General features: G+C 34.7%; 2 protein-coding genes and 1 long non-coding RNA gene across 8 annotated transcripts; 1 reads left to right on the top strand and 2 right to left on the bottom strand.

Annotated features, from left to right (window-relative positions):
* Positions 1–1108: 1108 nt before the first annotated feature.
* On the bottom strand, positions 1109–6128 carry LOC8279475 (putative serine/threonine-protein kinase). 3 transcript variants are annotated; one of them, XR_001535229.3, is made up of 8 exons: positions 5721–6127; positions 5199–5317; positions 3862–3974; positions 3013–3223; positions 2678–2915; positions 2370–2520; positions 1678–2119; positions 1109–1371 (listed from the first exon to the last, which is right to left on the bottom strand). XR_001535229.3 is itself a non-coding variant. In XM_048374867.1 (8 exons), the coding sequence occupies exons 3-8, from the start codon at positions 5257–5259 to the stop codon at positions 1790–1792; spliced, it is 1104 nt and encodes a 367-aa protein (XP_048230824.1). In that variant the 5' UTR covers positions 5260–5317; positions 5565–5607; positions 5721–6128; the 3' UTR covers positions 1512–1789. The 3 variants fall into 3 exon arrangements, 2 of the variants coding, with proteins under 2 accessions (XP_048230824.1, XP_002519034.1); XM_048374867.1 differs by lacking the exon at positions 1109–1371 and adding an exon at positions 5565–5607 and having other exon boundaries at positions 1512–2119; positions 5721–6128; XM_002518988.4 differs by lacking the exon at positions 1109–1371 and having other exon boundaries at positions 1512–2119.
* A 1810-nt stretch (positions 6129–7938) lies between these two features.
* Positions 7939–8725, bottom strand: LOC125370154. Its single transcript, XR_007216052.1, has 2 exons — positions 8350–8725; positions 7939–8243 (listed from the first exon to the last, which is right to left on the bottom strand). It is a non-coding gene; the product is annotated as an uncharacterized LOC125370154 (long non-coding RNA).
* A 1050-nt stretch (positions 8726–9775) lies between these two features.
* LOC8279476 (mediator of RNA polymerase II transcription subunit 16) lies at positions 9776–21680 on the top strand. Of its 4 annotated transcripts, XM_002518989.4 has the most exons (16): positions 9779–10392; positions 11370–11438; positions 12394–12482; positions 13085–13197; positions 13407–13508; positions 14422–14512; positions 15086–15682; positions 15911–16529; positions 16670–16749; positions 17151–17233; positions 17748–17984; positions 18262–18433; positions 18766–19286; positions 19465–19641; positions 20076–20453; positions 20868–21680. In XM_002518989.4, exons 1-16 carry the CDS (start codon positions 10100–10102, stop codon positions 21012–21014), a joined length of 3768 nt encoding a protein of 1255 aa, XP_002519035.1. In that variant the 5' UTR covers positions 9779–10099; the 3' UTR covers positions 21015–21680. The 4 variants fall into 4 exon arrangements, with proteins under 4 accessions (XP_015574599.1, XP_002519035.1, XP_015574600.1 ...); XM_015719113.3 differs by lacking the exons at positions 20076–20453; positions 20868–21680 and adding an exon at positions 19908–20069 and having other exon boundaries at positions 9776–10392; XM_015719114.3 differs by lacking the exons at positions 9779–10392; positions 11370–11438; positions 12394–12482 and having other exon boundaries at positions 13081–13197; positions 14427–14512.
* Positions 21681–22527: the final 847 nt, after the last annotated feature.

Genomic DNA, 22527 nt, shown 5'->3' with positions numbered 1-22527 from the left:
CTAGCTGATTCTTGATTTTGATAATTTCATACCTGGTTTTTTGATTTTGTATTAGAATAGCATGTAATAGAATAAAAAAATAAAGTAGCAGAAGAATGAAGTTTATGGTCACAGGTCAAGCAACAACTTTATATTTACAGAAGTTAGGTTTGAAATTGGACTAGAGAAACTATAACTTGAAGAAGAAAAAGAATATAAACAACACGAAAAATAAGAAATATATGATAATGCTTTGCAATTTCTGGATTGGACAGTTATTTGACTTTTTTTAATTTTTTATCTTATTAGGATAAATTGCACCGATAAAAGAAGAAGTAAGTGCAAGAAAGGGGAGAGGGATGAAGAAAAAAAATGGTAATGGTAATAAGCAAGTTGACTCATGTGAGCTTGGTAAAAATTAATGAGCCGATGTATTCAATTTTAGATTTCTTTTTTTTTTTGTTACTAGAATCAACTTTCTGTCGATCAGTTTAACGGAATTGAACAGTTTATAATATTTTAATTAAAATTTAAAAAATATAGTAATACAAATTAAAATTAGAATTTTTTTTAATACTAGACCTAAAGTTAAGGGACAGCCAATACAATTTACTCTCCACCGGCGGCATGGCTGCCATCGTCATCAATTCATCTTGAACACTAAGAAAAATCATAATAGAAACGAAGGAGGGTCAGTTTGGCCCTTGAACTTGAGCCATAAGACCAGATTTGTCAAAATAACCTTTTCTTCCAAATAAATCCCTCGCCTTCAATGTTCGGCTCATTTTAACCTATTTTTCAATAGGAAAATGCTATTTGTCTTAAGTATCATTTTAACCCATTTTTCAATAGAAAAATGCTATTTGTCTTTAGTAGAGATACAATATATGTATCTCTATAGTGGCATAATATAAAAATTTATATAAATTTACATAAAAAAAATAACTAAAATTTAGTGAAAAATTCATAAAATTTTCATTGGACAAATCGATATTAATTACTGTAATTATTTTTAAGCCTTTTCTTATTAAAATCTTAAGTGATAAATGAGTTATTATTAAATTAAATAAAATATTTATTTTAACTTGAGAAACATTTATTGTATCTCTACTTGAGACAAATAGAACCATTAGCGCGTGACAATGGACTCATTTTATTTGAGGTCTATTAATTCCTTGAAGAAAAGGTGTATTTGCCCCTAAACTATTTACAGATGCAAACAAATGGTCAAAAAGTTTTCAAAACTTATAATCTAATCCCTTCTATTAACAGAACAACTAAACAGTGTTAGATTTTGAGTTTGGTTCTATAATTCGTCCCAATTTCAGACAAATCAACTCAATCACTTTGCAAACTCCGACTCTTTATTTCCTACTCTCTCTCTTCTTCTTCCTGTCAAATTAAGAATTTCAAAGTGAGCATAACAATTTCTTCAGATTAAAGGGACAAAAAAGAATTTTTTGGATCAGAATTATGTATAAACATTCAAATTTCATCCTCCTAACTCGATAAAAATGAGAAATAATAAGTACTACTGAAAAAACATGAGTTGCTCTTGAAATCATGACCAGTGAAAAACTGGGTATAAACGATAATTGCCTTCCATCATCTTTACCAAAAAAAAATGGGTATAAACTCTTCTCACTTTTCCTAAAAATAAAATGGAAAAAATTATGTATTTAATGGGAGATATCATACCTTACAGAATGCGTAATTACATACTCGAATTTTCCTAGTAACTAATTCTTCCCGTATTCCTGTCGAGGGTGCTCGCAAATGCTGGGTGTCAATACCTACAAAATAATATTCTTCATCTAGGTGCCAACTCAGTGATTGTTCCCGGAATGGAGCTTGTATGAAGGCCAGTAGAATCAGTAGATGACTTTTTTGTTACTGATGGTCCCCCACTAAGGCCAGATAAATCTCGAAAGAAACCTGGTGCTGAAAGGAGCTTCTCATTAAGCCGGATGTTCTTCGAGAGCATTTCAACAACCTGGCTCATGAGTGGCCTCCGGCTTCCTACTTCCTGGGTACAGAATAAGGCAACTTTCATGTGCCTAATGACTTCTTCCTCTGGAAATTCTCCTAGTTGCGGATCCACCAGCTCCAAAAGTTTGCCGCCCTCATAAAGTTCCCATGCCTATTAAGCAGAGAATGATTGTTAGACAGCACAAACTCGTTCTCGTGAAAGTGAGAATTTGTATAAACGTATAAAACCTCTTCAACTACGGAAAAGCATGTTGATTTCAGAGCAGAAATGTAAAATTCTGATCATGAACATCCATCATCCAAAGCAGGGAATCCACTAAAATTATTGAATGATGAGTGAACATATAAAAGGAATCCATAAACAGCACAATCAAACTTAGAGAAAAGGAAAATTAGTGCACCCATTCTAGGAGGAGCTTCTCCATTCCTCCACAGCTGGGCTTTGAACTGCTTCTGCCACTAATTATTTCAAGGATGAGGATCCCAAAACTGTACACATCAGCCTTCATGGTTAATGGACCTCCCATAGCATATTCTGGTGCCAAATAACCACTGCAAGGGGAAGAAGAAAAATGGAAGTTGGACTTCTCTTTTTTTTTTTTTTTTTTGGTTTGATTTATAACAAAACTGCCAATACCAAAATGACAAACAAGAAGAATGCCAAAAAAGAAAGAAAAGAATAGCCATCAATTGGAAGTCCAAGGATTACGTTGTTCCAGCTATTCTCGTGCTAATATGAGTGATATCATCTGGAAAGAGTTTAGCCAGCCCAAAATCTCCAATCTTTGGGTTATACTCTTTGTCAAGAAGTACATTACTGGCTTTAATGTCTCTGTGCACGATATGTGGCACGAGTTCTTCATGCAGGAAAGCAAGGCCCTTGGCAATACCGAAGCAAATTGCAGATCTTTTTCCCCAGTCCAGTGTAGTATTTGTATTCTGTGAACCTGCAAAGATCAGATGAATATACTACACATTCAATTCCCACCAGGTTAAGAATTATCTTAGTTCCACATGCCTAACTAAAACTTGTGAAAAAATTACCTAGTAATGCACGCTCAAGGCTATTATTTTCTACATATTCATACACTAAAATTCTGTTAGCTCCAAGAACACAGCACCCTATTAGTTCAACAAGGTTCGGATGCCTAACTCTTGATAAAGTATTGATCTCATTCAAAAATTCCCGCATTCCTTGCTTTGATTGAGCGGAGAGTGTCTTCACAGCGATTTGTCTTCCGTCTTTTAGGGTTCCCTAGCAACATTGCCAAACTAAAATAATTAAACTCTTCTGCAAACATGAGATGAGTAGAAAATATGATGTTACATGTGATATATGAATGAAAGCTTAGGGTAATTGAACTAGATATTTAACGCAAAGAAAATAGAGAAAGTATTCTTTCAAATGGTGGTTTGTGCTCTTCAAGAGCAATTAAGTTAATGAGATTAAGTAAACTCATGCTAGCAATTTAAGAACCTCAGCTACTTCATAGCACAGATACTGTAGATTACTTTTCCTATTATATTTGCATAGAAGCATGGAGGAGAACTTTCTTACTGCCACTGGCAACTATGTCACTTAATATCAACACCCGATTACAGTTTGAAGTAATGTAAGAATCCAAAGTGGTACTCAAGTAAATAGTTTGGATAATCCCTATGCTTCATATTTTGGTATAATTTGTTTTGAGCCAGACTAACCATGAAGTAGCGGTCACTACACCTTTAAATGACCTTTAGCAATATCACCTCACAACAATAATTGTCAAACTTACAATTTAGTCATTTCAGTGCATAAAGGATGCGTAAATATGATCATTTGATGCATTCAGACAGTTAATGATAACTTTTCAACAATTTCCATAATGCTACCAATTTGCAAATACTGAGCACCTTGTACACAATTCCAAAGCCTCCTCGTCCAATCTTATTGGTCAAATGGAAGTTGTTTGTTGCTGATCTTAACTGATTATATGAGAAATGGTTGATATCACGAAGCAATTCCTCTAGAAACACAGAAAAGAAAAGCAACAAAAAAAAAATTGTGAAATGGAACCCAAAATATAGAGGATTAGATATGCATAAAGAAAAAATAAAGTCACACCATATACCCTACGGCAACTATTAATAACACAGAAAACCACTGCCAAAATTCTAAGAATGCATTGCCAACCCTAAGACCCAAAGCCAAGAGAATAAAGAGTTTAAGCTTGTGCAGCCTTTAGTGAAGGTACAACAACTACCTACACAGCTTTTATCCAAATTGCAGTCAAAGTTACAGACCATACAACAAAATAAAAAACAGGCATGAAATTATCAAAATCAAGGGTTAGCTTCTCGACGCCTCCCCATGTTGCAGGTTCAATGACTTTTCAGACAACCACAAAAAGAGTAAACTGATCCCTTACCAGCACTCCTGCACAAACATCCCTTAACTCTCCATGTCAATCATATGTTTACAGATCTGAAAGGAAACCATCCCCCTTCAGCACCCCACAGATTAAGAACAGGATTGTTGAGCGGATAATGTGAATGAACCATCTTGATTCAGATACAAATATATTACTGTATCTATTAGGTTTGGTATCTATCTTTCTCCCCTAATCAAGAACAACTTGTGATGCAACAGTCATAGCCATGAAATATATGAAATATCAGTCATAGGTACATTATTATCATCAGCAATGAAAATTTGGCAAGAACTGAGCTAATGGGGAACACATAAAATAAGACAAATGAGCATCATTAAGTGGCTGGCAGCGTAGAGCCTGCTCAGTCTGAGCTCTGAAGCTGAATCCATATATTAGAATTTGTAAGTTAACAGGTCATGCAATAGTGCTTGAGTAATGAAAATAAACTGCAATAAAGTTAACATACTCTGAGAGAATTAGATACAGAGATAGTAATTTAAGAAAGACAAAACAATTATGCTTGAAACTGTACAACATAGAAATCTCCTGCCTCAATTGAGGACTGAGACCTTGTTTGGAATGAAACACGCAACTAAACTCTTGCAAAATCCTACCCATCTGTTACATGATTTCATTTCTTTCAAAAGCCATGCATTGTTTCTTTAAGTTGACAGAACTGAATTGCAGCAACTATAACACCTTTTCAACCAGGAGAAGTGAGTAAACATAACAAATTCAATTGGATTGAACTCTTGCAAGGAGTCTAGTTTTTCCAAAAGCTATGTAATAAAGAGATGAATAGAACAATGATACGCTTACCATCTGCGTCAAGATTAGGCCTGGCAGCACTCCCTTTTGAACCAAAGCAGCTACACCTCATATCTACCAGGTAAATTTACCAGCTACAGTCTTTCCAAATCACATAGTTTATATTACACCTTCCAAAAAACACAAAATACAACAGAAACAAAATTCAGTTATTGAAATTAATAAGAGACCGTTATTCATATACTTTTTAATTCTCATAACGTTAAATCATCCGATCAAACTTTGAAAAAAAAAATCGCCACAGGATATTTATTAATAAGGCAATTGAAGACGAGTTGACTCGAGGAAATCAGCTAAAAATCATTTAAATAATCAGTATTGCAGCGATCTTGCAGTCACGTTTTAAGTCAGATAAACCTGATTGTGAATTCTTCCTAAAAAACTTTTAGAAACTGCTTTTCTGAAGAAAAAAAACAGCAGTAATTCGTCAATTCAATTTCAAAAATCGCAAAAAAAAAAAATAAAAATTGCAGTAATGAAACGGTACTAAAGACGTAATCAAGGAGTGATCACCTCCTTGGAAGCTGATTAAGAGCTCTCCAGATATTGTTTTTTTTAGGGGGTGGTGGTTTCTTTTTGATTTTGAATTGTGGTAAGAGTTTAAGACTTAAAAAGACGAGCAAGACTGTTACGAGGGAAAAAGGAGTAATAATTTGTGGCTATTTCTGAACAAAGAACTCCTCTGTTCCTCCAAGTCATACATACTAATTTATTAAATTTCTACTTAGGCATGCTTTTCTCTTTCTCTGTTGGAGATAGACAGTGACCTTTTGGCCACCTAACTAACCCAGCTGCCCGCGTATCACTTCCCCCTTCACATCTATTAACAAAACAGTATTTTTATTTTTATTCTTTTCTTTTCGAAAAAAATGGTGGTGAAGTTTTCATCTGTCCCCCCTCCTAATCCTCTCTTTGGGAAGACGAATCGTAAACAAGAAAATCAAGCATTCTTGTTCAGTTGGGAAGTAGAGTTAGTAATGTTAAAATTATCCAATTTATTCTTCAAATGATATAATATAGGAGCAAGTAAATTAAAAATAGGGGGAAAAATTGAAACAAGTGCTTGTGCCGAATAAAAACGGTATTTCAGTAAAAATAATAATAAAAAACGGTTTAAAAGTATATTTGCCCCTTCGATTTAGAGTTAATAACTAATTTACTCAGATTTTTAATTTTTTAATCCATTTTATCCGTCAATTTTATAAAAATGGTCAATTTAATCTAAACTCTTACAAAAAGGAGTGATTGAATTCGACACATCATGCAAATGCTAAGTAGGTGAAGGAAGGACCTAATTAATAAATAAAATTTATTTTAATTTTTAAATTTTATATTATGTACTAAATGTAGTAAAATAATTTATATTATCAAATTTTTATTTTAATATAATCTAATAATAATATCTAACAAGAAAATAATTAAATTATAATTTTTAATAAAAAGTTAACTTAAACAATAAAATTTAACTCATGTAATTTTAATTTTTTATTAAATTAGAATAGGATTTAGTTTTCTAAAATAATTAATTTTAGTTTCTAATAAAAATAATTAATTGATAAATATTTTACTTTAATTTTTTATTTTTAGCATAATTTAGTCAAATGAATAAAAAATTACCAGTTAATTCTATTATTTTATTTAAATTATTTAATAATTTATTTTAATTAATTTTGATATTTAACATAACGTTTTAGAGATTAAATTAAGTTTTATCTTATTGATTAGGTCCTTTAACTGAATTTGTACTTGCTTCTTAATTCAATTTTTTAATTTTATGAAAATTGTACTGAATTGAATGTTTTTATCAAATTGGTGTGTAAAATGGATAAAAAAGTTAAAAGCTGAGTAAATCGACCCTTGACTACAAATTAAGGGGGCAAATTGACTTTTAAACCAAATAAAAATAAATGACTTGACGGGCTGACCTGGAGTTAAAATGGAAAAGAAATACAGAAGGTAAGAGGTGCTGGTCAAGCAAATGACTATGATATCTGTATTTAATAATGTATGGCTTTGGTAAATCCTGAATTTATGTCGTTAAGCAATGATTATCGTACAATACATTTTTCGTCTTTTGAAGGTATTATGGCAAAGTTTTGACCCTTGATAAATTGTCCTTGTTGACCTCATCAACGCGTAATTAACAGTTATACAGTAAAAAAAAGATTTATAATTATATATTTAAAACTAAATAAATTTTATAATTATGAATTAATAAAAATTTGAGTTAAAAAAATTGTAAACTTAATATTTAATATTTATTAGTAAAATGATATAAACCAAAGAGATAAAATATATAAATATTTTGTGATATTATATAAATAAAATTAATACTACAGTAAGACATATAAATTTTAAAGTTATATGTATAAATGTTATTGTATAGAAAAATATTTTTTTAAGAGATAATTTAAAAAAATTATAATTTATTATAATAGAAAGTTTATTTATATTTATAATTTGCTCAGATTAGGATTATAACTTTTTATTTATATTGAAAAACGTCTAATTCAAATTTTAGAATCTAAATGGACCCAAATTAGGTAAAAATAGCTGATAAATTACCAAAATTTTCAAAAACAATTTAGCATACTCGGTATGAAAAATCCCTTTTCACATTAAAAGAAATTGTACCGAAAGTCTTAAGTTAATTATTTTTAAATATTTTGACTTGAATAAAATTTTACGAACGAGATTCGTTTATATACAATATAAAATAAAAGATGAGGACTGCAAATGCAATTGGTATGGATTTTGACTTGCAAAATGGGAACAATAACTGAAAAGGAAAATGAGGTCACTTTCAAATTTCAACTCCTATGATATTTTAATAATTAACCATCCCAATTGTCCTGAACTCGCTTCAGAAGCTGTAGCCATACACGGGGATTCGGTGTGCAAGCAAGTGGCACTCGCCATAACTGGAGGCCCAACGTTGTCTCCTTCCTGTTTTAAAATGCTTAACCAAACCAACTCGGACCACGCAATTAATTAATCTGGGCCTTTGCGCTTTAGAGTTTAGACCCTTTTTGCTCACTGTCAATGCTTCCCTCCCGGTGATTGAGGTACATCAGTTAAAAATATTGAAATCTACACTTAACAGAAAAAGAAATACTGTATATGCAAAATGAATCTCACCCACCTGTATGGTAGCTTGCATGATTGGTTAAACAATGGATGGTATATGGTGAGATCTTGTGGGCATTACCATACCAAGTGAAAAAAAACCGAAAATAGTTTTCCCCAGCAACATGATTAGGCAATTGACATTTTGACAAGGGCGCCACTGCTGTTGCCTGTTGCTGGTGGTGCTGCTTTGGCTGGTTCTTGAATTCCTTTTTTCTACGGTCAAATATAATAAAGTAGCAGCAGCACCCATAACTTTGCCAAAGCCTTTCTTCGTTTATGCTTTTAAGGATGAGATGAGATGCTCTGGTACGGTGTCTACCCACATGTGATTTTGATTTCATTTCGTTTCTCATTTTTTCGCTTTAATAATGATTCCTTTTGACTGAAGAACAGAGAGAGAAAAACAAACAAACAGCCTACCTATTTAAGAACCGAGGATGTGTTGAAATTGTCTTCCTACGTTACTAGAATTACACGTTGATATAATTATTATTATTATATATATATATATATATAAGGATTCCTCATCCAAGCATCATCTGTTTATTAAGTTCGTATATAATAAAGCCAAATCTGAAAAACTTAATTATGTTCGTTCATGTACGCAACAAAAGGAACAACTATCAAATAAATAATCTCATATTTTTTAACTCGATAGGTATTTATTATATACAAATATTTAAATATATAAATAATTTAAATTATATCTTACATCTAATAAATACTTATAGAGCATTGATGAGTTAGAAATATAAATATTATAAATTTACTGTATTTATCTAAATTTTGAAAGATCAAATTATTTGATAAAATTTAAAAATAATTATATATAAAATAAAAAAACTAACAAAATTAATTGAAAATTAATAGTTTTAATTTTATTTTTCTTGTTCAACCGGTTTCGACCTACATACTTAAAAAATAATATAAGATGATTATACATAGAAAGATATCCAATAATAGAACTAGAGGGGCCGATAAGGGCCACTACATCTGAACAATATATTTGTTAATATTTTAGATATATGATTTATATTATTGCTATCTCAATTTTAATTTATTTCTCTTTTTATTATTTTAGTTTTTTTCATTCCAATTTTTAAGATGTGTATTTGAAATGTTTTTATTTTAAGTTAAGTTTATGTTCTAATTTATACAATAAATTCATACTTTTTTACAAGTATTAGACTTATATATGATCAATAATATATTTATATGTTTTAAATAAATAAATATATCTTAATTATCTAATTATAAATGTAAAATTTGATTAATCCTCAAATTACAAATCTTTCTACGAACGTATACGATTGTGATCGCTGCTGCCAGTGGTACTAACCCTTTGTCCTGAAGAAACAATAACAACAAGCGATGAATAAATAATGAGGACAGAAGTTGACGTCGATAGTTATTTTCCTTATAAGAAAGAAAGAAATAAAGTAACCACATTTTCTCTCTCTATGGTCTGTGTACCAAAACAAACGCACACACCTGGAATCTGATTTCCACACACATTGACATTGTTATGTCTCCTCACTCAACAAAACCCTAAAAAAGTCCAAAATCCAAATTTTTTCCCTTAACCCACTCACGCACACACTAACCCCACTCTTTCTCTCTCAACAGCGATACCTGTCGCCCTCAATTGCGACTTTTGCACCACTTAAGAAGATTCATTTAACCTCTCTCTCTCTCTCTCACTCTTTCTAACTAATTAATTTATATATATATATATATACACAAGTTAGGGTTTTATTTGACAAATGAATAATCAACAACATCAACAGTCACAAATTGTGGGCTCGGGAACTGGAGGGAATAAGGAACCGGAGGAGGAGAGTGTGGGCCAGTCCCTTGAAATTGTGGCGAAGGGTGCCGGCTCAGATAAGCCTGCCGGCGAGCCTGTTAGTAGCGAAGAAGATAGTGTTGAAAAACCTGACGATCCTATGGAGGAGGATTCTGTTAGTCCTGCTACTGTATTTTGTATTAGGCTTAAACAACCTCGCTCTAATTTGCAGCATAAAATGAGCGTCCCTGAGCTTTGCCGCAATTTCAGGTATTACTTTTTTAGGTTTATTTCGAGTCAATCATTTTACCTGAAATTTATGTTCTTGTGTTTTCTTGTTTGTGCTCTAATTGCGGGTTTAGATAAAATTAGTTTAAAAATGTTAGAGCTTTTTCCATTTTCGTGGAAATTCAGTTGTATGTATGTATTGAAGAAGGCGTGTGCATAATTGAATTCAGTTGTATGTATGTGGTCTTAAGCAGAATATAAGAAGAATCAAGTTGTATTGAAATGGAGTTGTGTGCTAACAGTGCTGAAGAAGAATAGCCTTAAATATGCAACTTGTTTCTTTAAATTTCTGTTATCTTCAGCTTCTATACAACTTGTTTTTTGAGTTTTCATAAAGTGGTTATGGTGACAGTAAACATGTTTCCTTTGCTACTTCAAATAAATGCTATATCTTACAAGAAAGAAGTATTGTAGCGTTAGTATAAGTGGATACTACTGATTTAACTTTTGCACATATCCTTGTGTTCTTGCTTTTAGAAGTTGTAAGTTGTATTTGTCTCGCATCGCTAAGCTACTGGCCTGTTATAATGTATATATGTTGATTGAGCATCCTCTTCCTTCGAGCTAGCTTTTGGAACAAGTTCTACCCAAGCTCATTTATCACTTGCTGCCAAACATCCCTCTGATTAATTTACCAGTCTCTTATATGTTCTGAACTTTGAAGTTTGAATCCAATGTTATTATTAACTTACTAAATTCTTCAAATTCCTTGTTATGACATCATTCCACTAGTAAATCCAGCGATTACTTGCACCCATTATATACTTTGATTATGATACGTGTAATTCCCTATGTTTGTTTACTATTGCTATTATATAATGATTTCTTGGAATTTGAGATTGGGTGCATACTGCATAGCATTGCTCATGTTAAGCTGAGTGATATCATTTCATTTTCTTTATTCTACCTCTTATATGATTTTGGTAACCTTTTTCTTATTCTAATGATTGCCATTTCAGTGCTGTTGCTTGGTGCGGGAAGTTGAATGCTATAGCTTGTGCATCAGAAACTTGTGCAAGAATTCCTAGGTCAGTTAATATTTTTCTTAATTGCTGATGTTTCTTAATTACAAATGGAATTTTTCCCAGTATGCTAATGTGTGGAAGAGCTGATGCCAAAGTGATTTATAAAGTGAACATGTTACGTACCATTCAACTCCCTGGCTAGTTACTTGCGTTCTTTATTATGTGGTATCTGAACCTGGTGAATCTTCTAATGGAAGTTAACAATAATGGACCTGTTACTCTATCGCTCCCCCCTCCCTCTCCCACACACGCTTATATTAATGTCTAGTCCTGGCAATTTACTCCTTAACAAGAATTAATTTTCTGATTATTAACTATCCTTGCCTGCTGCTCAAAAAAAAAAAAAAAAAAGAATAGAAAAGAAAAGAAAAGAACTACTATCCTTGCCTGGATACTTGTGACTTTACATAGTCTTGAATTAGTTGGAGTCCGCTATGGCCTAACTGGAGGAAAAAGAGTAAGATAGAAACCTTGAAAAGGAGCACGCAGAATGGGTGTCTGATAATGAAGGGCTCTAGCAGATAAGCTAGCCTCTTCTGTCCCCTAGGACCAAGAAGGCGTAGTACCGGACTTTATTCTTCTTATATTCTGCTTAAGACCACATCTTCCATTGGCATGCTAAACCCTCTCTATTTCAGTCCTCGTATTCTTTTATCCACTTCGCTTTCTATTTTGTCCTCTTACAATGAAAAAATGTTTTTCTTGGTGGTTGAATATTGATTGAATTTTTATGAAGGATTGAAAATTATTAAATAGAGGCAAGTCTATTATTGAAATTTCATACATCTGTATGACATGCTAGTGGAGATTATTCTGATACATGTTCTCTGGTGCTGCTATAAACAAATAATTCAGCTGAAGATGAATGCAAGCCTTCGTTTCAATTTGTTTCCTGCTTTCATAAAAAATGTTCTTGCTTATAAGATTTATTTTCTAATAGAATATTTTGTTCTTGTAGCTCCAATGCAAACCCACCATTTTGGATCCCCATACATATTGTTATACCTGAGCGTCCAACTGAATGTGCAGTTTTCAATGTAATAGCAGGTAGTTCATATATCTTGCTGCTTTTACTGGTTTGTCCATTGCAAGAATTATTAGAATTACTTTCTTATTGGCTAGGTCATCTTGTGTCTTTGTGTAGGATGAAAACTAGTGGTGATGGGTATTGTTGTTAAATACTCAAATAATGAATTTGATATCTTTTCTTTATGACTTGGATTGAATCAAATCACAAGAGTCTAAATAGCTAAACTCTAAGCTCCTTTATGCTATTCTTAATGCAATTTTATAGGGACAATCCTGATACTTATTTAGCATGGAATGGCTAATCCTACCTGTTTTGCTTGAAAACTTTGGACATGCTACATCTTAAACATCATGAAGAACATATATTGATTACATATTCCCATAATACTTTGTATTATGGTTATCATTATTGCTTTAGTTTGTATGAGAAGTAACTATTGATAGGTTAAGCCTGGATCTCCTGCCAATGTTTGATATATCTATTGCATTTATCTATTATTTGCTACTAATGCATGCCAAGTATGTAAGCCATACATACTTTTAATGCAACACATTGTTTTCCAGCTGTATTTAATTTTAATTTTCCAACTCTTGAGTAGTTGCATTGAATTCCTCTGCAGATTCTCCTCGTGATTCTGTTCAGTTTATTGAATGGTCCCCTACTTCTTGCCCTCGCGCCTTGCTAATAGCTAATTTCCATGGGAGGATAACTATCTGGACTCAGCCTTCTCAAGTAAGCTAGCTTGCTGCATTGCTTTCACCAAATGTATAACTAGATGCCTTCTTTTTGTAAGTTCTTAATGGCAATGTCATTTTTTACACAGCTGTGGTTATATATATCGGACATTCACTTGGTGATTATCATTTCTTGTATCAGTTATGCAGTGTTCTTGTACTATATTCAAGCTCTTATTTAGCTCGCGCCTTATCTTTTTTTTGCAGGGTCCAGTTAATATGGTACGTGATGCTAGCTGCTGGCAGCGTGAGCATGAATGGCGTCAAGATATTGCAGTTGTTACTAAGTGGTTATCTGGCGTCTCTCCGGTAAGCGTTTTTGTGATTGTTCACTTGTGTAATTCTGATGTCACTTTTGTATTTTGCTATGCATGCATGTATGATAAATTTTTGTTCTTGGAAGTGTTAAAGTCGTATTTACACATTAGAAACATAATTGGAGACCCAGGTATTGTTGTTTAGGGTAATAATCTGGTTTTATTTAATGCATAAATGACTTATAATGTGGAAGAAATCCTTCTCATGATTTAAGCCTTTTATGTTCCATTATTTTTCAATCAAGAAATTAGAACTACATTAGACTTTTAGGTATTGCTTGTCTTGCCTAATTGTCTATTTTCATAAAAGAAAAGGACCTTAGTCAACTTCATTGGCTGTTTTTTCATGCTTAGTACATCTAGCTTTTGTTTTACTAGATTGTAGTTCTTTTCTTCTGCAATTGTTTCATGCTAGAGTTCGCTTAATATGTTGATATTCCTGATCGTTTGGTCATTTCATTGTTGACAGTTTTCCTCTTTCATCTATTGAATTTTTCTGTGCATTGCCAGATATTTGTACGTTTTTGGTCTCTGTTTTATTAAGCATTATATGTCAGAGTATTTTGATAATGTATGTTGCGGAGGTCTGCCTTGTGGCCCTTGTAGTGCTACTTAAACCATGTTATGTGATGACATATCTCATGACAAGCTTATGCTTATGAATAAGCATTTGTTTCAACAATGATTATTTTCATCTCTCTTTAAACTATGGGCCATGGAGTTGGTTTCTGCAAGATTATTCTCATTTGCCTATAATTGCATATGAAGGATTCTTACCATTTTCTATTATTTTTAGTATGCATAGTTTGATGTCCCATCTTGTGGTGGTTTAATTTTTTTTTTCTCAAGATATGTTGAAAGTTTGCGCATTTGGTTTTTGTTTGACTTCCTTTTGGAAAAATCAGTATAGGTGGCTTTCATCAAAATCCAGCAGCTCCACAAATTCGAAGTCAACATTTGAGGAAAAATTTCTTTCACAGCAGTCTCAAACTTCAGGTTTGTCTTTAAGAGGGGTTTCTAGAGAGCTCATGCTGAAATTTTGGATCTTGTTTACCATTTTTGACATGTGACACATAATGTTGTGGTCATGGCTCTCTGACTAGTGGCTGAATCCTGGTAATTAGATGATATTTGTCATTGTTTAGAAAAATGAAATTGGCCATTCTATTTCCTGAATGCTAAATATGGTATTCTCTGGTATATATAAGTGTGGGTTTGCAATTTCTATAATGGTTTTGTCCACATGAGTTATATTGCAGTTTGTGAATGATAGATCACCCAGGACATTGTCAATCTTAGTTTATGATGCTTGTCATGGCAAACAAATTGTTTCTAGATGTATATCACTGACCTACAATGCCAGAGTGAAAGAAAGTTTAATACATTGTTTTTCTAGTTAGTGAAATGTAGTCGTGCATCAAAGTAATTGAAGATATGGAAAGCCTGTACTGGCAGTATTGTTGCGAATTTATGTGCTGCACCAATGTCTATATGTAGTGCAATATTTTAACTAATATATTCACTCTGCATCAAGGAAACAATCGTTGATGCTGTATCTGTTTTATTCAGCTAGGTGGCCGAATTTCCTTTGCGTTTGTTCTGTTTTCTCTTCTGGCTCTGTGCAACTTCATTGGTCCCAATGGCCTCCTAGTCGGACTAATGCAACACCAGAGTGGTTTTGCACGAGCAAAGGACTCTTGGGTGCTGGGCCTAGTGGAATTATGGCTGCTGATGCAATTGTGACAGATAGTGGTGCCATGCACGTTGCTGGTGTTCCAATTGTAAATCCTTCTACTGTTGTTGTTTGGGAGGTTACTCCTGGCCTTGGACATGGATTTCAAGCTACTCCAAAGACAAGTATCAGCAATGGGGTTCCACCTTCTCTTAATCCACCTAATTGGTCAGGTTTTGCTCCCTTGGCAGCATATTTGTTCAGTTGGCAAGAATATCTGATATCTGAAGCCAAGCAGGGAAGAAAGCATACAGATCAAGATTTCAGCAACACCGTATCACTTCATTGTTCACCAGTTTCAAATTTCTCTGCATATGTCAGTCCTGAGGCTGCAGCCCAGTCTGCAGCAACTACTACTTGGGGCTCTGGAGTTACTGCTGTTGCTTTTGATCCAACTCGCGGTGGCTCTGTGATAGCTGTTGTGATAGTTGAGGGTATTTAACAGTATTCTGACTTGAGATCTAGTCTTTCAATTAAATTTCATGCAAGTAATTTTCTTTTTTGTTTCGTGGACTTATTTAAACTACACGAATGTGCATAGGCCTTACATTCTGACTCGATAAGAATGATGTGGGCCCGGAATCTTATGCTAAAAGTCAGATGAGCTCCTTTCCATGCCATCTATAGATTTATGATATTTTTAACTTGTTTCACCATTGCAGGGCAGTATATGTCTCCCTATGATCCAGACGAGGGTCCTTCGATTACAGGATGGAGAGTGCAGCGATGGGAATCATCTCTTCAGCCTGTTGTTCTTCATCAAATATTTGGAAATCCTACTTCCAGTTTTGGTGGGCAGGCACCCATGCAAACTGTATGGGTGTCGAAAGTGGATACTAGCATACCTCCAACAAATGATTTTAAAAATCACCAAACAGTTTCAGCAGGGCCTGCCCCAGATGCAAGGAAGGCATCTGATTCTGGTGTTGAGAAGGCAAAAAGTCTCACTTTTGATCCCTTTGATTTGCCAAGTGATGTTAGATCACTAGCTCGAATAGTTTATTCTGCTCATGGTGGTGAAATTGCTATTGCTTTTTTGCGGGGTGGAGTTCATATTTTCTCTGGTCCAAACTTCACACCTGTCGACAGCTATCAAATTAATGTTGGATCTGCAATTGCTGCTCCTGCTTTCTCTTCTACAAGCTGTTGCTCAGCTTCTGTTTGGCATGATACTAGCAAGGACCGCACGATATTGAAGATAATCCGTGTTCTTCCCCCTGCTGTCCCAAGTAGTCAGGTGAAGGCTAATTCATCAACCTGGGAACGTGCAATTGCTGAGAGGTACTTGGATTACTTACTATCTTTGTTTCTATAATTACGTCAGGTGTCTGTATATTGGTTACTAAGTGTTTCCTTCTAAGATTAGGTGGCAATTGTTTCATATTCTACTGCTAATGCTGATTTTGTACTTTTTGAAGCAGATTTTGGTGGAGCCTTTTAGTTGGTGTTGATTGGTGGGATGCAGTTGGCTGTACACAGAGTGCTGCCGAGGATAATATTGGTATGAATGTTTTTGTTATTATGTGGTTGTGACTAATAATCATATGTAGGAAAGCAAAGATGGATGCATAATGTTTATGTCCATAACTGCACATCTCCAAACATTTTTTTAAAAATGTGGCTATTTTTTTCTTCATTTCCATTAATACCAAACATTGGATAATAGAGTCTCCTCCTTGTCCCTTCCACATAAGATAATGGAGCAAAATAGACTTATAGTTAAAAGATTTCCTTTACACTTCTCTGTCCTTTTCAAAACTCTCCATGGCTACTTGATGGTAGTGCTGCTACTGCGAGAAAGTACAACAAATAAACCCTATGTATGTGTGTATGCCTCTGTAGATATGGAACATGAAATTGATGAGTTAGACCTCTTGATGGATGTGGTTCTTTTCCTTTCAGTTTCACTAAACAGTGTCATTGCGGTCTTGGATGCGGATTTTCATTCTCTTCCTTCGACTCAGCACCGGCAACAATATGGTCCTGTATGTTCTCTGGACTGTTTTCATCTCGATGATGCATTGCCATTTCTTTTGCTATATTCATTGGTATTGTGAATGTTAAATTAAAACAATGAACAGTGAACATATTTATCTGCATATTGTCACTGAAACTTGTCTCTGTTGATTTTTGTCACCTCTAACTGTCATCATGTTCCTTTTCAAAATCTTCTGCCGTATGATTTTTATGTGTCAATTGTTAAATTGCAATCATGATTGGAGGTGTCTAGATATTTTAGCATTTTTAATAATACAGATATTTGACTGCTCCCTGATGTTATGTGATCTTGGACTATTTGAGGCTATGCCCATTGGCTATGATCTTTTGTTTTCTGACATAAGCCTGTAAATCCAATTTTCTTTTTTTACTGTCTGAAGGATAAGCTGCCATCCATCGTGGCCTGCTTTTACATTAGTAGAATTCTTGCAATTATAACTGGTTCTGGGTATTGCAATTAATACTTATTTGGTCGAGTATGCTTGGTTTTGCATGGTGCAGAGTCTAGACAGGATAAAATGCAGGCTTCTGGAAGGTACAAATGCTCAGGAGGTTAGGGCAATGGTTCTAGACATGCAAGCAAGGTTGCTACTTGATATGCTGGGAAAAGGCATTGAATCAGCTTTGATAAATCCTTCAGCACTTGTACCTGAACCATGGCAGGCTTCTGGAGAGACATTATCTGGCATAGATCCTGAAGCAATGGCTGTTGAACCAAGCCTTGTTCCAAGTATTCAGGTTTCGTCTTTCCCTTGGTCAAATTTCCTTTTTCGATGTTTGACTCCTGTTGAAATCTGGAACTGTGAATATCCTCCCTTATTGCAAATTTGCATTTAACTGTAGTTGTGAATATTGCGGTGATATGACCAGTGTATGCGATCCTTGCTGCTGCATTTCTCCCCTATTCTTTCTCGTGTGCTGAGAAATATGCTTGTCCCTGCATTGAGCTTAAATATTTTGCTTTATTGTGGTTATATATGACGAATTTGTCTCTAACTGTGAAACTATGATGCAGGCTTATGTTGATGCTGTTCTTGATCTAGCTTCACATTTTATCACACGTTTACGACGCTATGCAAGCTTCTGTCGCACTTTGGCTAGTCACGCAGTTACAGCAGGAACCGGCAGCAATCGCAGTATGGTCACTAGTCCCACCCAAAGTGCAGCATCTCCTGCAACGAGTCAGGGTCAGTATGTTCTGGTGCCTTGTCTTCTTGGTAGTGTCGAAAAAGAGGGGGAAAATTATACAATACAATGACAATTATTTCATAATATGTTGGATCCTATTCAAGCACATTATAGTAGTGTTCAGCTTCAGTATGCATTGACCATGGCTATTATACATCTTTACTACTTAGGAGGTCACTCTCAAAGCTGCTAGAACCAATTGACTTGTTAGGATTCTTTCTCACTCTTTTTTATCCTCCATCCCCCTTCTCTCTCTGTCTCTCTCCCATACACACACAAACAAACACCTTGTTGCCAATATTCTCTAATAGTGGTATACTGTGTTCTCCAGGAGGTCAAAATGGTACTACAAGTTCTACAGGGAGCACTCAGATGCAAGCTTGGGTGCAAGGTGCTATTGCTAAAATTAGTAGCACAAATGATGGAGTATCCAATGCAACTCCAAATCCCATAAGTGGTCCATCTTCCTTTATGCCAATAAGCATCAATACTGGAACTTTCCCTGGAACACCAGCTGTCAGGCTAATTGGAGATTGCCATTTCCTCCATAGATTATGTCAGCTCTTGCTTTTCTGTTTCTTCTTTCGCCGAACACAACTACCACGATTTATTGGGGTTGCACAGAGGAGTACTGATACAAATATGCAAAAACCTCAGTCTGGTGCTCCTGGAAAGGTGGAGGAGGCTAACTCCGTCTCATCCAAACCAGCACAAGCCATGGTCAGATCAGATGAAGTCCAGACCGCTCGAGGTGGTCAGCTTGTGCCGGGAGGTAAAGGAGTTGAAGAAGGACCTGCTGGCCGGTCGAGATTAGGTTATGGCAATGCTGGTCAAGGGTACACTTTTGAGGAGGTACAAAATTGGTGCTCTTTGATTATTTGTACTCTTAGAATTTTACCATGGTATAGCAAACATGATAATCTATTTCCCTATATTTAAGCTGAGAAATTTTTACGTAAGCTCTGGATAGTATTTAGATTAGGGAAGACGTGGTTATCCTATTTCAAAGCTCCATGCTGTTCTTGTGCAGGTGAAGGTCCTTTTCCTCATACTCATGGATCTATGTCGACGAACAGCAGCTTTGGCACATCCATTGCCTGTTTCTCAAGTAGGTAGCAGCAACATCCAGGTGCGGCTGCATTATATCAATGGGAACTATACTGTCTTACCAGAGGTTGTAGAAGCATCCCTTGGCCCGCATATGCAGGTATCCTTGTTTACTGTCATTTCTTGCTCATATTTTCTCTTTTTTATCAATAATGACCTGGCAATGATTTTTTATCCTCTATAGATTTGAATTTCCTGCAATGCAATTGCTACTAGAAATGTAATTCAATCTCACAATGTTTAATGATGTCCATAAAAGCAAGTTGTAGTTTTGTTGGAACGTGGAGTCTTGAACTGAAGAGAATTCAGAACTTTGGTTTTGAATATATATTTTCAGCCACCTTATATTTTATATTTTTTTACCAGAGCAGATGATACATGATAAAAATCGTGCTGAACCAAGTTATTACCTCTGAGGATGAGGGCCTTACAAAAGAAAATTATGCAGTTAGTTCACATGATATGTTAAGCTTATTATGTCCCAAACACTTGAACTGGTCAAATTAATCACTGCTTTCCAATGGGATCCCACAGAATATGCCCAGGCCCAGAGGTGCAGATGCTGCTGGTTTGTTACTCCGTGAGTTGGAACTGCATCCTCCATCTGAAGAGTGGCACAGGCGGAATATGTTTGGTGGTCCCTGGTCTGATCCAGAGGATATTACTTCTGCAGATGATACTCCGAGGATGAGCAGTTATACAGATTCTCTTGACTTCAGTTCATTGGAAAATTGTGATGTGTATTATGGGGTCAACGGCCTATGGCCAAGGAAGCGTAGGATGTCTGAAAGAGATGCAGCTTTTGGCTTGAATACCTCTGTCGGCCTAGGAGCATACCTTGGCATTATGGGATCTCGAAGAGATGTTGTTACTGCAGTATGGAAGACTGGTCTTGAAGGGGTTTGGTATAAGGTCAGCCTCTTTCTTCTCCTGTATTTTCTCTTACTTTTTCTCTCTCCCTGTTCCTTTCCTTCTCTTCCCTGTTCTTCTCCCTCTTTTTTGTTTCATGAAGTAGGCTTGCTTGAGCAAAAAATATGTGCTGCATGCATAGATTTTATGCAAAGTTCCTGAAAGAATATATTGAATGCATCAAAGTCCTCCTATACAAATTGTTTGAAGCAAATAATGATCCTCTTGCTTAAAACTAATCTGTTCTCTAGCTTTTTCGTCTGTGGACTTTCCAGTTAAATTTATTCACCTTTATTGCCCTGCATTTAAATATTATTATACTTTCAAATTATTTATTGTTAATGCATGTGCTTGTGTGGCTCTGGCTTTTGGTGTATATTTGTTATGCTTTTATAATTTTGACTAATGTTGATGCAGTGTATAAGATGCCTGCGACAGACTTCAGCTTTTGCTTCACCAGGTGCTACAAATCCACCTAATCAAAATGACCGAGAGGCATGGTGGATCAGTCGTTGGGCCTATGGATGTCCTATGTGTGGTGGAACATGGGTTCGGGTTGTGTAGATGAGACTGACTTGCTTGTTAATGGTTATCTAAGAATATGGGCTCATACTCACGCCTATCCTCACATTGAAGCAAATTCCAGACTGATGTACATATGCTATCTGATTTTGATGATTAAGCAACTATCTAGCTTTTGATCACGATGCTGGGGATAATCGTAGGACAGGAGTGAGATGTTGGCCCATCAGTTGCTGTTTGGCGTTTAGGAGTGATGGACTACTTGTCCTGCCTGTGGCTGCAGAGATTTAATGCTCTTCCAACCGCGTCAGAAGCTAGTTGTTTGTACAGTACAACCATTTCACTGTATTAGTTGGTTACGTGTTAATCTTGCGAGAAAGAGGCTGCAGTGCAAGCAACAACGTCGGATCGGCGGGGGTGGTTGTTTTGGGAAACAAATGCTAAAGAACATTGTTGTCATTGTCAGGATTTAGTATACCTATTATCCCTCCCCCTGAATTGAGAAATAAATGTAACGATTATTACCATTGTAGATTATAGATTATCAAAAGAGAGAAAAAAAAAAAAAAAGAGCACCATTGTAGACTATAGGTAATGGAGGATTGGCCTGTAAGCAAATCACAGAGATTGCAATAATTTTGCTTTTACTGTTTTGGATTTTAATCCATTAGTTAGCTAAAGAAAGTATGTAACTTCTATTTTGAGAAATTATGGGATGTGGCTGGTGCCTGATCTATTTATGTACTGATGGGATGGACAAAGGTGAGGATGGAATCGAGGAGATGCTAGGTTAAATATGATTAGAGTCAAAGTTCTAGCATGTTCATTTGTTTTGAAGCCCGGTGTCAGTGTCCAAAAGAGATGACCTCTATTTTTAGGTACTTGTTACAACGAGTTGGAAACAGTTTGTCAGGGTAAAACGTGCCTTCTAGCAGCAGATGACTTGTCGTTGCTTATCGATATATTTATCCCTATTCAAGAGCATCCCCAATAGCTTTCCTCTTTCCCCTTCCTCAAAATCGTTTTTATGGATTCATCAGCTTCCCTAAGTTAATTTCTTCTTTCCTCTTTAAATTTATATGCCAGTACTAAAACTCTTAATTTATTTATTTTTACTTTTTTCTTCTCTCTAATTACTATTTTTTTTAAAATGCTTTTATCAATAAATGTTCAAATAGAAAATGAGGTAATGTATATATATAATTTTCAGGACCAGTTAAAATAAAAAGGTTGAATTATTTATAATATTTCCTCCTAACAAAAAGGTAATCCCCTTTCAATTCACATGTAGATTAAAAAGTACAATAAAATTTATTTATAGTAATACTCTATATAGGAATAATTTCTATTACGATCCTCATTTGAGCCGGTTATAAATAAAAATAAATTTTCTATTATAATAAGTTATAAATTTTTTAAGTTTCGTCTTAAAAAATATTCTTCTATATAATAATATTTGTATATACAACTTTAACAAATATATACTATGCTATGTTTTGTCTTACTGCAGTATTATTTTATTTTATCAATTTTATTTATATAATATGACAAAATA

The sequence above is a fragment of the Ricinus communis genome, chromosome 5, assembly GCF_019578655.1.
Source record: "Ricinus communis isolate WT05 ecotype wild-type chromosome 5, ASM1957865v1, whole genome shotgun sequence".
Taxonomy (NCBI): domain Eukaryota; kingdom Viridiplantae; phylum Streptophyta; class Magnoliopsida; order Malpighiales; family Euphorbiaceae; genus Ricinus; species Ricinus communis.
The sequence above is the reverse complement of the archived record's forward strand: the minus strand, read 5'-3'. Positions and strand labels throughout refer to the sequence as shown.